Source organism: Crassostrea angulata, chromosome 3 (assembly GCF_025612915.1).
Source record: "Crassostrea angulata isolate pt1a10 chromosome 3, ASM2561291v2, whole genome shotgun sequence".
NCBI lineage: Eukaryota > Metazoa > Mollusca > Bivalvia > Ostreida > Ostreidae > Magallana > Magallana angulata.
Genome location: NC_069113.1, coordinates 35,771,946 through 35,788,148, shown reverse-complemented (window position 1 = coordinate 35,788,148; position 16,203 = coordinate 35,771,946). Strand labels below are relative to the sequence as shown.

Below are 16,203 nucleotides of genomic sequence, written 5' to 3'. Positions count from 1 at the left end.
TAGGCAGAAATGGTCCATTAGAATTTCAGACCCGCTACATTATGGATTTACCTTGGCGAGGGTAGAAAAATATGGACTTACTCAAGGGGGTATTGATTTTAAGGATTTCTGATAAAGAAACATTTTCTGATATCAGAAAATACGCGGTAATTATTGCCAAAAAACATATCATTTTCTGATAATCACTATACAATTTTATTTTAAAAAAAATTAAAATATACAAACTTAAAAGGTGTGAAAATGAAGGTGACATTTTTTATTTAAAAATTCAATTGTAGACGTTACAAGTGCAAACTTCAAAAATATTTTAAAATTAATTAATGCCAGAAGTTTTAAAAAGTAATACAATTTCAAGGTTAATATCAGGTTACAGAATTGAAATGCACAAAGATTTTAATCTCATAATACCATTTTAAAATTGACTTGACATGCATGCCTACAAAATGAAATGGCGCCTCATATAAACCCACCTTTTATATAAAATATGATTTTATTTTTTTTTATGATGCCAGTGTTAAAGATGAAAAAAAATTATATTCTATCAAATTAATTACACGAATCAAAGGGATGAGTTGAAATCCAACCATGTCATATGTCGACCAATAATGAATTCTAAAGCATGGATTTATACTCCTAAAGTATCTCCGTATTTTTCGTTCTAATTAATTTCCGGTGCGCATGCCCAGAAGATTTTCGTACCTGTCGAAGTTGAAGTGGTTCTTCCGCTGTGGTTATCAACGATACTATTTACACAGCTTATTAAGTTTTTTAACAATTGTTTATAAAACGATTTTAATAATATTTTACAACCATAAGATAAAACAAATACTAGTACGCCATCTGTCCGCTGTGCATAATGTTTGTTGGAATACAATGGAGATAAGGGCGCAGAAATGACATAATTCGCTATAAAATCATGTGTTTTTGAAATTACCTTGGATGAAAAGTACATACATCGTTCAATAGTCTTGATTTTAAGGTAAGATATATACTTGATAACTTGATATTTGGGGGCAAAAACGGCACACTTTGCACATGGTCTCAATGAAACAAGGTAAACATGATGAATGAATCGTGTGAAAAAATGGCTGCCGAAACTGATAGAGGAATTCCAGTGGGTGGTTTCTGTTTAAAATGAAGGTATACAGCATTGACTGGGTTTGTGTATCGATATATGGTTTCTATGAGCTTTTCCAGTGTATTTATTATTGAAAGTATTGAGCATATGGAAATGACTTCATAATAGATTGTGAAAAGTCAGTGAGGCGTGACAAATTGTCCTATGGCATGTTATGATACTGAGGACTAACCTGGCCAGCTCACGATGTTTTGGAGTTTAACGACTGTAACACATATAATTTATGTAAAACTTAAGGAAATAGAAAGTCCCAGAGTCCGACCACTAAGTTTAAAACCTCTACAACACTCTTAGGTGAACTTGGACAGGTTGGGTTCATTCATCCGAAGGAGTAATAATTGTCTTTTGGGGATAAATTGCCACATTACTATTTTTTAAAAATATATTTTGGAATTCTTTGTTATTTTTTGATATATTTATTTTTTGTAATATAAACTTACTGCAGCAACTTTTGGTATTAAAGATGGATTGGAGTTTTCTATTAACCTACAATTCTTGAGAATGATTTGATCTGTTGAAAAATCAATCTTTCAGAATGCAGGGTTGCAACACCTCTACTGAGAGGTGCTACTTTTCATGTATTTTTCTAAATTACAATCATTATTGCCATTTTTGTTTTTTTCCTTGTAAATTTTAAGTACCATTTCATTTTGGGACATTATATTCTAAAGGTCATCTAGCTGTTTACGGTTTGCAAATTCATCATAACATTGCATTCAGTTGTTTTGGGAATCTGTCGATATTAATGTGGATTAAAGTGCATTATAATTAAAATACTTTCACCAGTCTAGAATTTTCAAATTTTACAATATTTACTAAAAAAAATACCCAGCTTTTAAAAATATTTGGAGGGGTAAAAATTGTAAAACCCTGAGCAGGATTCGAACTCGTGACTTACAGATTCATTGTAAACCCTCTACGCTACACTCTTAGGTGACATTATAGGGAAAGAAACTGCTTATATAATTACACTTCATTTTATTGTTTATTTCGTTAAACAATATGTCACAACATGGAAGTGTCCCATACCACCTTAATATTGCCATTGGTTTATAAATTCTTCTTTCCAGGCTTTGAGGGCTCTTTTTTGTGACATAACATAATACCTCTTTTTCACGATTAATTTCATTAATAAATTGAAATTCTTATTTATTTGATATAGCCTATGAAACATCTGTATATATGAATTGAAATACATGTATTACCATAGCTTGTAAAATACAATATATAATTTGCAAAGACAGGAAGGAAATGTAAACTTGTGAAATGTGCCCTTGTTTTCCGACTATGAGTGATACATAAGCCATGAGATGGTCTTTATAATCATGATAATTTATCTGTAATTCTGAAAACCGGACATATATACACAGTTTTAATATTAAATTGCAGAAAGAGATATAAGCATCATGATCATTATGATCATAAAATGGCCTATTTAGTTTATTTAACAACTTGCATGAAATTATTTTTGCCCATGATAAAGTACATTGTACATGTTGTATAAGAGCTGCATTGTAGTATTGCAGTGCAGCTACTGAATAAGGGAGATGAAAAATGCATTTTATGTTTATATAACTTTAGAACTAGAATTGTATGAAAATCATTAAGACATATCTCTGATGTATTAGCAAGTGGTCACATCAATAGGCTATTAGTTGAAAGCACAGGTGAGAGAGAAACTTTGATTATACGTCATCAAAGGCCCACGCTGAATCTGAGTAATCACTAATGCATAGATTAGTCACTGCGCAGAGAAAGTCCACCGGTTCTCCAGTGTGTTTTGAACAATGCAGTGTTGTACAGGGCTATTCATTAACTGTTGATTGATTTCGTTGGAACTTCTTTACCTGCCATAATCTGACCCCAGGGAAGTTTACAAAAGTTTATCTTGACATTGAACAATGACAGTAAGTAGGCCAAGAGATTGTTTATATACTCGCTAGGTCATATGTAGTGTCTTTTGCTGGTGTACACCATCACAGGGCATTTCAATGTTGAGATGTATCCTTTTTCAGTGCATGACATGTATCACATTCAAGATTTTACTGTTCACTTGTTTAATAGAATGTGTACCAGTTGACTCTGCATGGTCTAACATGCATATATAAAAGTATTCAAGTAAGGAATCATACCAGTTCATGGGAAATGTTATGCTAATATAATCTGAAACTCTCAAGCCTGTATTAAAGTGAGGCTAGAAATCATACAATGCTTTATTAATGTGTGCAAGTGTGTGAGTGTGACTGACTGTTTGACATTCCTTTTACAATAAACAATCCCCATCTATATTTAAAACTGGAGGATGTGAATGAATTAGAAATTTTATAAAATCAAAGTCAGTCTGTTTGAAATTCCTTTTACAATAAACAATCCCCATCTATTTTTAAAACTGGAGGATGTGAATGAATTAGAAATTTTATAAAATCAAAGTCAGTCTGAAGCGCACATTTACATTTATATGATGTCAAAATGGAAGACAACAGTCACATCAAACTTAAAATTTTTTATTTTGTTTAAAAAATTGATTTTAAACTCCCATGCAATGTTTGTGATCAGTAGTACAACAAAAGCTGGGTTATTGAAATGATAAAGTATGCAACTACACATATATATTAATATCCCTGTGTATTTACATTGAATTGACAATGGGTACAATGTTCAGACATGCCCAATCTGACTTAAGACCCCCAAATTCCAATGGTACAATGTTTTCTATGGCCTTAAAATCTACCGATAAAGTTTATTGATTGGTAGTCTGACGCGGTTTGGTGTTGGTCTAATGGTCATTAGTGTATTACAGTCATGGGGAAACATAGGATGTAGTTTTATGGGGATTTGGGACAGTTTATAGGAAGGGCAATGGAATAATGATGTGAGTAATTTATCATCCAGGTGTGACTATGGGCAGGAGTTTTTGTTTTGGACTTTATTGTATGAAATCAATGTAGATTTTTTTTAACACCGATGTTTCCGGTGAACTGTTAAATGCTATTATTGGATTTTATGTTTATTTTGTGCTGAACTTCAGACATAGCATTGAGTCTGGGACAATGACCTAAATGTCTGCAGTTGTGAATAGCTGACATGCCATTCAATAGCACTTTGAGTTTTTAATGTTTATAAACATTGCAGCCATGAATTAAAAATGGTGTCATTTTTTGGAGATTAAAATGTTCTAGTTTTGGTTATAGGCTAGCCAATTCATAGATCATAGACTTTAAAGAAGGAAATTGATTTTATACATAAAGTGTTAATAGCCATATTTTTGTCACTTTAACACATTTTCAGAGTCCTGCAGGGCTAAAAATAATTCATTTTTCTGCTGGTCACATGGGCTTTTAGCTGTTATATTTACTGCTCTGTTGAAAATGGTCATTGTCCCATTGGATCAAGGTTTATAGAAAAGACTTAGAATACACTGTCACTTAAGCTCAATGGACAAGTGCTTTTGATAGAAAGCACTTGCCCAAATCCCAACTTTTCTGGTTCCAGACCATCAAGCCGTCATTAATATTGAGTCCTGACCAGAATGTTAAGTGATTGTTGTACGAACTGATCACTTTAATGATTATATCTGCAGTTGGAATGATTAATGAATATAAAATGATGTGTACCAGTAGATTCTAAACAGAATTTTTTGTCAGTTTATCCCAATCTTTTACTTGATTTTCAAAGATGTATTCCATGTTTCTTGAGATAAAACTCATACAGATCAAAACTTTACATGTGCACATTCAGATCCTTCAGTGATGATGTACACCTTTATCTTTGAAGGCTGGCATGGAAAGCCTCAAGAGGCGCCTAAGTTTTCGCAAGAAGAAGAACCACGTCCCGGAATGTTCGAAGCCTCATCAATGGCAGGAGGATGAGAAGAAAGTCCGGGATGGCACCTGCAGCTTCCAAGTCCGGGTAAAAAACACGACAGATACATCTTTAAACTATTGCTCTGTAAAACACAACAATTTGCACATGAGCCCCTACTTTATTGAGTGCACTTTGCATGTATGGTTTTATCCTCAGTGTACTTAATGTGCCATAAGCCTAGCATACTTCAATCAATTCAGAAATTCAATGTGTGAGTTTGCAGTGTTAATCATCACCAAAGGTGGTGTATACTAAAGCATACATGTGATACCCAACTGATACTTATATATACTGGTCTATCCTAGTGTATTAAGGATAATCAACCTGCTATCTTTGTAATGCATTCAGATACTGCTTTCGTTGAATATAGAAGAGAAACTGATACCTACAGAAGATAAGCTCACTTATTAAATACATGTAGTCAGGAAACTGTTCATTCCTTTGCCAATCATCAGCAAATTTGGATCTATAATAAGTACATGTTTGTGTACCAATTAACACGATTCTCTGACTTACTTTGTCCATGATACATTGTATCTGTAATTTATTCATCAACACACTTTACATTTTTCCAGCCATATTTTGTGCAAAATATGTTTGAAGCAGATGCACCATTGATATTTTTTTGGTGAAACAAATCCCACATTAACACCCACAGTTTTGAAAATTTTAACTTGATAACCCAAATTCCATTTCTGAATCTCGATTATACAAATTTTGATCAATATTCTTGTCCTACATGTAAGGAAGTCTCTTTGGAGGCAATTATTTGCCTAAAATACTGATCATTGTATTGTTATCATAGTCATTTAGAAAACAGGTTGCTTTGAAAGAAAATCCAAATGAAAACAGGAAATGGTTGTTTTTTCCCCTCTCGCAATCTCATCTGACTCCCTCTGCAATAAATTTGTTAGATATCTTAAGTGACTGGTAATCAAAGTAAAAGGGATGCGTGTGTTGATTCAATATCATATATCACAAGATCTAGCTGCAATTTAGATTAAGAAAAGTGAACTATATTTAGGTTCTGAACATTGAATTGAAGTTTAAAGAAAGTAAAATGATATTCATACTTGATTAAGGTCAGATTTGATTGTGAAGGAGTGGATTCAAGGGTGTTAACAAATTACTGCAAATTTTTTTTTTTTGTAAATGTGTTTTTGTAAAATTTTGCACTTATAATCCTCTGTTAGCTTCTAGATGTACATATATACTAAGAATTTCCTGTAACAAAGGTCTATAAACAGAGCTATGATGTTCACCCACCATATTTTTCAGTACCTTGGTTGTGTTGAAGTGTTTGAGTCCAGAGGCATGCAAGTGTGTGAGGAGGCCGTCAAAACGCTGAAATCAGTGAGTAGTGAAATCTAACTTGATAAACTTCAAACAGCATTAACGATTAAATTGAAAATTCAAGGAATTGATTCTGATTGAAATCCTTTATTCTTTGGAAATTGTTGAAACATTCATCATGGATATACAGAGTTTAAATAATCTTAACACCTAAGACCCCAGCCAAATCATAAATGACCGGTAATTTATTTATAAAATTAATTACCAATTAAAGATTACCGGTACTTATATTCGTTTTAAAAATTGGTTCCCATTATCATGATTATAACACATTCAATGGGTGATGTGACCATATTACAACTCTTCTTGTATACACGTATTAGTGATAAAAACGTTAAAACTCTCTTGTTAGATTTCAGAAATATAATTAAATTGAAAACATTGGGGAATGTTTTGAACAAGGAGGATCTAGATGAAAATAACTTTTTTTTTCTATTTGTAGCAATGTAAAGGTAAATACCAGAGGGCGGTGCTGTATGTCTCTGGGGACGCGTTACGAGTCGTAGATGAGATCAGTAAGGTAGGTAATATACTGACTCTGTAATCTGATATAGCTGTGATATAACTGTACAGTGTTGTCATGGTTATCTATAATATGATATAAGGAATCACAATATAAACATAATAAAATTAATCTCTTTTTGCATGTACTGTAAACCAACTTTTATTCGCGTGCGAGAAAATTTTGCGAGCTTCGCGAGAGTATTGTCATCGTGAATATTTCCTGTCGCAAACCATTCCATGTCACATGGTTGGTATAACAAGATGGGTCTGGAGAAGGCTTGGTCGCGAACATTAGTTGTCGCAAACCAAGTCGTCGAGAATAAAAGTTAGTTTACAGTATATCAATGTAATTTTGCAGTAGATGCTACATAGAGCTTTACTCGTGTGTGCTTTTATTAAGTCTTAATTTTAAGTTGGTTTTGGCATTCCAAGGACCTGTTAGTTATAAATGAATAAAAAATGAGAGTGTTGGGGATTGGTATTCATTAGGGATGCATATTAAATTTGAATTGTCTTTTGTCATCTGACTGAGTATACCAGAAAATTGATTTATTGATTAGATAAGTTGGAATGTCATGATAATCCAGCATCAATGCTGCTGTAATAGCATCTTCCACTATTTGTAGGTTTCTAGGTCGGCCTTAAGCTGCAATAGGGAATTCTAACATCCAAAAAGGTTGTGTCTAATCCAACGCTAAAATTGTGACAAAATTATTTCCTGTTACAGTTTTCCCAATGGCTGTTCATTGATTCTGCCGAGTCAGACATTAAATGTTTGTAGATATCTTGAATACCAATTTGTAGAAGGGTCATTCTTGTCCCCAGTGCCTTTGAAGTCAACGACTTTGTCTGGATCCATTCTACTATTGATTTAAGATTGTAGTGGTATTATGAGACAAATTTTATGGTGATATTTCTTACAAGACAAGCAGTTTGTTTGAATTTTGGTGAATCTGCCAGGGTTCTTTTTGAAATGTCTTGAGTGTATAAATAGAGATCTCCTCAACAGCCATGGCATTAAATCAATAGACAGATAGGGGGCTGGAATTTGTAGAAGTCGTGTGATGTGATTAGATTTAGAATCAATCACCAAAATATTTACATTAACTCTCTTGCTCCGCAAGTTCTAAATCATTCATCCTCACACTGGAACATCTTACCAAACAGTGATATCTAGTTATAAAAACTGCAGCGGTGTTGTGTGCTGTCATGTACTCATATATATGTTTTTTTATTCCCCAAATGCTTTGATATTGAAATAAGATGAAAACAGGAATCAATACAGTGGCACATACATTGTATGGCAAGGCATGTAATGAAATCCCGCTATAAGTTATTGCTTTGTATCAGGAGATAATCATATAATCAGCTGGCTAATGCAGACTGGTGGCAAATTCAAAGAAACATCACAAACTAAAAGTACTGATCCAATTTACAGAATTACTTTTTTTTTAAAATGAATAAAATGTGTGAAAGTGTGCCCTTGACCCTTGTCATGCAAATAACCTTGACATGACTTTGATCTGGCACATAACAACGTTACTCAGCAAATGAGAATGTTAAGGAAAGAAATAACTTCAAAAAGATTTTTAAAAATGCAGCCATTTGTAACTACAGCAAATAATTGATTTTCTTGAAAAACAGGAGGAATGAAAAGATCTGATGTCCAGTGTTGCTCTTATTTTTTGTAGAGTATGATTGTTGACCAAACTATAGAGAAAGTGTCCTTCTGTGCACCAGACAGGAACCACGAGAAGGGATTTGCCTACATCTGCCGGGACGGAACCACCAGACGATGGATGTGTCACGGCTTCCTGGCCGTCAAAGAGTCCGTAAGTGTCAGTATAATTTATTACGATTTTTCTTTGTCCCGACGCACAGCTGCCGAGATGTGTTTGATGAGCCGGTTGCTGTCAAAACAACCAGTCCTCTATATAACATCTCCAAATGATGGTATACTAGTAAATGACAATAGGTTGGGTAACTGTTATATTTGTTAATTATATTTTTTTTTTGAAATTTTGTTTTCCGTTATTTTTGGCATGATTTTGTTTTTGAACTAATTGTACAAGTTTGGCATGATAAATGTGTAGAATACGTGTTGGTAATAAATATATATTGATATATAAATGCAGATGTGAAAAATAAATATAAGTACACCTGCTTTAACCATTTGGATGTTTTTCAACTTGTCTCAGGTTACTTTGAATTTGATCAGTGGGTAATGATGAATTTTCAAAAGAACATTTTGGTGCTCATTATCTTGTGCAAACTTGTTGAGATTAAAAGGAATGGAATTGAATACTGCAAAAGTTTTCGATTGTTTACATGTAAAAAAAAATAATAATACATCGGATTCTGTGTTTTCTTACATTGAAATTTCAATGGACAATTTTTGTATCATCTAGTTTCTGCTCTGCAGAAATCAATTAAAAATCTAATAATACACGTTTAAGTAGTTTACCACCCTTGCAGAAGTCATGATGATTATTAAGCAATTTATCACTTGTTTATTAGTAAGATAAACTTTCGACCCAGAAAATTGAATCAATGCCTTATCTGAGTATCCCTAAATAGCTATCCCCTATTGTATGCTGTTACTAAGGCTGGTCAGTTTGAGAGCAGACGTTTTGTCCACCCACCTCGGCAGTTTCTCGTAGTGTCTGCGTGGCTTTCATCTTTGCACCTAGTGTCGGGATTTTTTTCTCTCTTTTGCTTTTTCTGTGTTTAACGTATATTTTTTTCTCCCTTTAATCACATTATCAGTAGTCATTCTATGTAAATTGATGCATTAAAAAAGCATAGAGTGAATCTTTTAATGTGTAACAGAAATTAGGTTCAACAGTTTCTGTCTGAAATAAAATAAGCTTTTGATTGGTTCATTTGTTTGACTTGACATAGATGTGAGTAATCTTTATTTGTCACTAAAACCAAAACACATATAAACTTCATTTAAGCATGCAAGTTCATGTCAGTTTTAAAGTAAATGTAATTGCTCTTTTTGTTTCTTAATATTGAATGAAGTCTATGTGAATGCTGAATGACTGTTTTTATAAGTTCGCCAACTTGTTTGTTTTTCTCACAAAGTGGTATTTCAAGGGCCGGAACCGCCGCTCCGTGAGTAGTCCAGCTCGGCTCTAGTGTAGCCTTGTTTTTTTGCGTTCTAGTATTATTCACACTGTTTGCATGAAGCTAGTTTTATAAACCAGACTGTATTACTTTCATAGCAGCATTTACTCAAGAATACCTACCGATCTATGTAGGCTTTGTTATAGTGTGTGCTGTTATACCAACTATGATGGCAGATTTCTACTAGGTTTGCGAAACCAATCTAAAAAGAGAAGAGAATAAAGATGACCTGCATATATTTGATGCAGAATGATTCATGAGATGGCTTGATCAATAGAGGAAAGGGGGATATTCCTTTGGGATCAACTGAGTGAAATTAACTCAATGAATTTAGAGTTGGTCTGTAAGCTGGTGTTATTGACTGAATACAAAAAGCTTTGTAGTTTGGTTGTTTCAGCACCTGGAAAGGGATTTGCCATCATTAACATGCCACATTTTTTTTTCTGGTTCACCATGTATAACTATAACTATGTTTCTGTGTAGACAGGAATGGGCCCATATACATACACCTGTGTATGTAGTACATGTACTTATATTAGGAGGTCATGTATAACACATATTTTTACTATGATATACCTGTAATCTCAGAATATATATTGAAATTTACAACATATGTTTGAGCCATCAAAGTAATTAATATATTTTATAGCAATTTTCACCTCTATAAATAAATGCACCTCTATACATGATTAAATATGCTTAGAAAATCACTAGCGTAAATTGAAGTTTTGTTTAAAAATATTTAGCAGGTAGAAGCATAAATCCTTTATTATCACTGAAAACAAGCATTGTTAGCCTTCCAAACAGCATGTTTGCATGCATATAATGAATACTCTGTACAACTAAAATCAATACCGTTTTTCCAGAATAACAGAACTTTTTCTCTTTTACGTTGGTGAATCAGATGGAAGCAGCTTGCAATTAACACATGTTTCAGTGGTGAAGGTGTGCAAGCAGTGTAGAGTAAAACTCATAGCACCATGTACTTGTGTCTACGGTTATTTTCTTTCTTCTATTTCAGTATAAATTTATATGATATATTTGTCACTGCCTTAAGTTATAAATTAAATGCCATTATCTTCCAATGCTGAAAGTGTATTTCCTTTATTCAGAAAAATTAGATTATCACATGTGCTTGATAATGAAAGAAAAAAGAATCCAGTATGGTATCATAAATGAAATTTTGCTGGATTATTTCTCATTCCATTTTATTTTAATATAATAGATAGGGCTATGATAGAAATGTTTCCCTGTGATAATCACTTCTTATTTCCTCTCTTTCTTCATGGCTATGATTTCCCATGGGAAAAATTGTAGAGTTTTTGAAATATAAATGAAGCATTTTGCTGTGACCATGACATAAAACTTGTACTATAAGACATCGTATTTGGATTTTGTTACTCATGTTAATATAGTACACTGTTCACTGTAAATGGATTCAGCTTCAGAATGCAATGATGTAATTTATAAATTTATAAATTTTATATAATGGATTCACTAACGAGCAAGATGGATGAAAAATGAACGAATCATTGGGTTTATTTTCTGCTGTCATTAGTCTCAGACATTTGTGAGCCGATCAAGCGCGGCTGCGTTTATGGTGGTCTTGACGTTGAAGTTGGTGATTACAGGGGGAACGTCTGAGCCATGCTGTAGGCTGCGCTTTCGCCATCTGCCTAGAGCGCAAACAGAAGCGGGACAAGGACTCCAGTACCGGCGTGGAGGTCACATTCTCTCAGGACAAGACCAGCTTCACCAGGATGGGATCCTTCAGACAGACCACCCTCACAGAGAGAATCACTGACCCACAGAGTGCCATACTGGCCGGTAAGAAGTCACATTCAGATTCAAACTTAATTTATTTTACGATAATTAATACACAAGTGTGGGCACGGATGTTGGTGCAAAGGTGTCACATATGATAAATTGTGAATGTGGATGAGTCATGATATTTTGATTATTGAATGATTCTTTAAGTAGTAAAGTAAAATTAATGTTATTGTGAATGCAAAACAGTAATGGTAAAATTTACTAAGATTCTGATATGCCATGTGTGCAATTGATAGATATGTGGTAATACATACCAGTATATATGTTGCTCAAATTGCAAAGTTAGCTTTATATACATGTACTTTCAGAACCTGTTCCTGTCAGGAAAGTGGATAACCCCTTTGCAGTGGAGCGACCAAAAGCTACCCCCTCCATGCTGGTCAGACAAGGATCATTTCGAGGCTTTGAGAATTTACAGAAAGATTCATCTCCATTCAAGCGATCTGTTTCTCTGCGACTCAGTGACCTTCCATCTACCTTACAGAGACAAGGGGCAATAACAGAGAGCTCACCACCAAAGCAAACAGGTAACCACAGTTTACATTAATTACATTGGAAATGTAAATGTTACCTATGCAAATTTTATTGAGTTGTGCAAGTTTAGATAGTAGAGTTCTGGTAGTGGATTGGAAATTTTTTTTCTTCTTAAGATGTTAGTTGTGGTAGTGGATTACTAAACTTTTCTTGTCTTTAGATGTTAGTGCTCCTATTCAAGAGATGTCCCCATCAAAAGAACAAGAAGATTCAATATCTCACATGTGCCAGCAGTTGACCATGGGATTATCACAGCTCAGCTCTGATGATGCATTTGGCACCACCCAGAGAGTGGAGTCCACACCACCTCACAATCTCACCTCACCGGCATTCCAAGCACCAAGTCCTAGGCACACCAATGAAACAAGTAAGCGGGATTAAAATGACAAATAAGGGAAGATATTATTTTTTCCTTCATGAAACCAATTTCCCCACAAAATAATTTTTTAAAAATAATATTTTAAAATAATGTAAGTATTTTAATATTTGATTGTATTTGCTGACAATTGATTAAATTGTCAAAAATGGAATTGTGCGATTAATTATTCACAGTGTCAACTCAAAAATAACAGAAAGTCCTAAAATTCAAATCTCATTTACCATGTTTACACATCTCAGTTAAATATCAGCCTAATTCATGACATACATTGTTAAAGTGTAGAACGATGGTTTAAACATCACTTAACAGAAAATTATTTATCCCAATATCTAAAAGGAATTTTGTCTAAAGTTGAAGAAAATAAACTCATTAGGAAGTGGAAATTTAACACACATATTACTAGATTCAATATTTTTAATATCTACTTATTTTTATATTGCAGATATTCCTTCACACCCAGCAGCCCCTGTTCAGCAGACCAATCCATGGGCCTCTTCCAGTGCTAGCCCTGCCCATACTGCCACATCAGCCACTAACTGGCCATCACCAAAGGCCACAAACCCTTTCGCCAATGCTCCACCCATTAGTGGAGCATCAGTCAGCAATGGTGGTGCGTCAGTCAGCAATGGTGGTGCATTTGGACAGTTTCCACAACAACCTCAACCTCCCTTACGTTCACAACCGCCCCACTTGCAGCACGTACGGAGTCATTCCATAGACACTGGTGAACTGTCAACGAATCAGTGGCAAAGTCATTCGCGTCAACAGGCTCGGCCGACTCTTATGGATATGGCTCAACAGAGAAGCTTTCAGGTGAATGGCAGTGCTTGGGGAGAATCGGCATCTGGGGTCTCAACAAAGCCCACAGGACCCAATGTTGACCCCTTTGATGTGGCTTGGGCTGCAAAGTCGGCCAACAAGCCGACAGCATCGAACAATAACCCATTTAACAGTGCCCGGGGTGCTCAGAAAACGTTCGAGGTCAAATTATAGAGGTGTGGGCGGATAATGGTCATCATTCAATATTCAGGTATATAGCGATACTTACAGAAATGGGGACAGTACATAAACCAATGAAGAAGTCAGTGCAGGCCCACGACAGAGAAAAGCTTGTGTCATATGTTGGGGAATAGGACATTACACCAGTTACATTATTAGGTGTAGCACTTGCACCGTACATTTTCAACTTGTAATGCTTTTACACTTCTGTAAAACTGCAGATTGTTGTTTAAATGGAAATTTTTTTGTTTTAAGTTTACAACTGTTTTATGTCAAAAATTATTTTATGTTTCAAAACAATTTATTCCTCCTTCCAACTTTAAAACTGTTTATATGTTTTATTATTCAGTAGCCTTTCATGTTGCAGTCATATCATTTTTTATGTAGATTTCACATATATATGTCGGACATCTATTTTTACACCCAGTTATCTTTTTTTGTTTTATTTGACTGTATAATCATTATACTGTATGTAAATGCATATACTGTAATATATTGTACGAGAAATGTAAACGTGGACCTGATCAAATTTTATACCCAGAGGTATTCATGTTTGAATACTTCTAAAGATTTAATGTATATATTTTGATGCAGATTGCTACTATTGAGGATAAATTCATTTTTTTGAAAGAAATATTAGACATAGAATTAAAAACAGATATTAATGAAGTAGACTAACATTTTTTGTACTTTTTATTCTTATATGTAACAGTAATATTTAACAGATTTGGAATCGGAGGATGGCCAATCCAAAAACATACACCAGTTCTAAATTTCCTGAATCTTAAGAATTTGATCAGGGACACACTACTTACGTATATTTAAAATATTTAAGAGTAGTGTTAAACATATCTAAGGAGGATTAAAAAAAAGTTGTGAATTCTAGGCTGTGATTTTGACATTGCATTGTGTTTTTATAAAACACATCAATCTGATTGTAATTTTAGAAAACAAGCCCTTTTTGCCACACTGTCATATCTCAGTAAATATTGGTATACTTATTGCCTTGTACAAAGGGCAAAGTTTATGTACATCTATTATAAACATGTATAGTTTTATAGTACCAGTTTTAAGGAAAAAATATAATTCTAAGAACTATTATTTTACAGAATATTTTTAACATATTCTGGAGAAAACAAAACTGGTTTTCTGTATGAAGAATATTGGATATAGCATTTAATTTGACCAACAAAAAAAAAATAACGAGGCAACAAATTAAGTTTGAAGCAAAATGCATGGCTATTATTATATCTAATGGTGTACTTTTCAGTGAAACAGAGTAAACCCTAATGATATATTTTAAGATGAAAGTGCTTGGCAGTTAGTTTTAATGATTTGGTTTTTTTTAACTATAACATGGCAGATGTTGTGTAGGTGCTTTTTAAAATGCCTGCTTTATGTGGCATTAGGGTCTGAAAAAATTTAGATAAAGGGCTCGTAACTATGAGAAATAATAAATATTGAATATTTTACCAGGCTGCATGGTTATTGCAATTTTCATGTTATGTTTATATTTTAAACATAAATTTGCATTAATAAAATCTCATTATAGATAATACATGTATAAGTAGTTTGTTTATTTGTTCAGGGAAAGAGACAGCTTGAATATCTGGAACATCCGCTACAATACAGAAGGGTTTACAGTACATTTAAAAAATAAATAAATTAGAAATCTGTTTTAGTATCAGTGTTTACTTGCATGCTTTGCAGATTTCATACACATGTATTACTAAGTATCTTCTGTACATGCCCCACCCACCTCTTACCAAAACGAATATAGATTATAAAAAATATAGAAAATTCCAAAGCAAGAACGGTTCTAGAAGTGAGACTTCAGTGTCTTTAGCTTTGACATCCCTAGTCTCTTTTCCGCAGATTTTTTATTACCCCCATCTTCTGTCCTGGTTTTTTGTTTTTTGCTGGTGATTTGTTTTCGTCCAGTCAACGGAATGGTCGCTAAACAGTAATGTCAAACTTATTTGAATTAGAACGATTTCTCACGCGCTGAGCCCTGTGCTGTATATCGTTCAAATAAAAAATTGTTCTCTAAATAATACTTTAATCAATGAAGATTTTACTAGTATATTTCTGCAAACATTACAGAAGTAATTTGCGTTACAAAGACATGATGAAAAGATATTCAGAATACCAAAACATTTACCACAAGAACCCCATCCACTTAAACTATCACCCCATGTACCATGCAAACGCACCAAAACCCAACCCAACGTGTTTTTTTTTTTTTACATTGCATTGTATTTTTTTCCATTGGACTGTAGAAAAAAGATTGTAAACTTATGTAACATTTTTCTACAATTTGAATATAACGAAAACAATACCGGTGTATAAGAGTAAACCAGACATACACACATCCAGAGACGATTAACCTCTTAAAAATATTGGTTACATGAAATTGATATTATCCATGTCATTATTTAGAAATAATGAGAGGTAGGGCGATCCGAGGGACAAC

The 16,203-nt window shown here is 33.8% G+C and overlaps 1 protein-coding gene across 6 annotated transcripts; it reads left to right on the top strand.

Annotated features, from left to right (window-relative positions):
* Positions 1-683: 683 nt before the first annotated feature.
* LOC128176170 (protein numb-like) lies at positions 684-15,297 on the top strand. Of its 6 annotated transcripts, none has more exons than XM_052842283.1 (10): positions 684-979; positions 4,913-5,047; positions 6,281-6,355; positions 6,798-6,875; positions 8,551-8,697; positions 9,947-9,976; positions 11,620-11,815; positions 12,127-12,345; positions 12,513-12,719; positions 13,174-15,297. In XM_052842283.1, exons 2-10 carry the CDS (start codon positions 4,919-4,921, stop codon positions 13,722-13,724), a joined length of 1,632 nt encoding a protein of 543 aa, XP_052698243.1. In that variant the 5' UTR covers positions 684-979; positions 4,913-4,918; the 3' UTR covers positions 13,725-15,297. The 6 variants fall into 6 exon arrangements, with proteins under 6 accessions (XP_052698243.1, XP_052698241.1, XP_052698246.1 ...); XM_052842281.1 differs by lacking the exon at positions 684-979 and adding an exon at positions 1,958-3,045; XM_052842282.1 differs by lacking the exon at positions 684-979 and adding an exon at positions 1,965-3,045 and having other exon boundaries at positions 8,551-8,691.
* Positions 15,298-16,203: the final 906 nt, after the last annotated feature.

Coding starts and splice junctions, on each gene's coding strand:
- LOC128176170 (XM_052842281.1), top strand. Junction 11,816..12,126: donor ACAGAGTGCCATACTGGCCG/GTAAGAAGTCAC, acceptor ATGTACTTTCAG/AACCTGTTCCTGTCAGGAAA. Junction 12,720..13,173: donor TAGGCACACCAATGAAACAA/GTAAGCGGGATT, acceptor TTTATATTGCAG/ATATTCCTTCACACCCAGCA.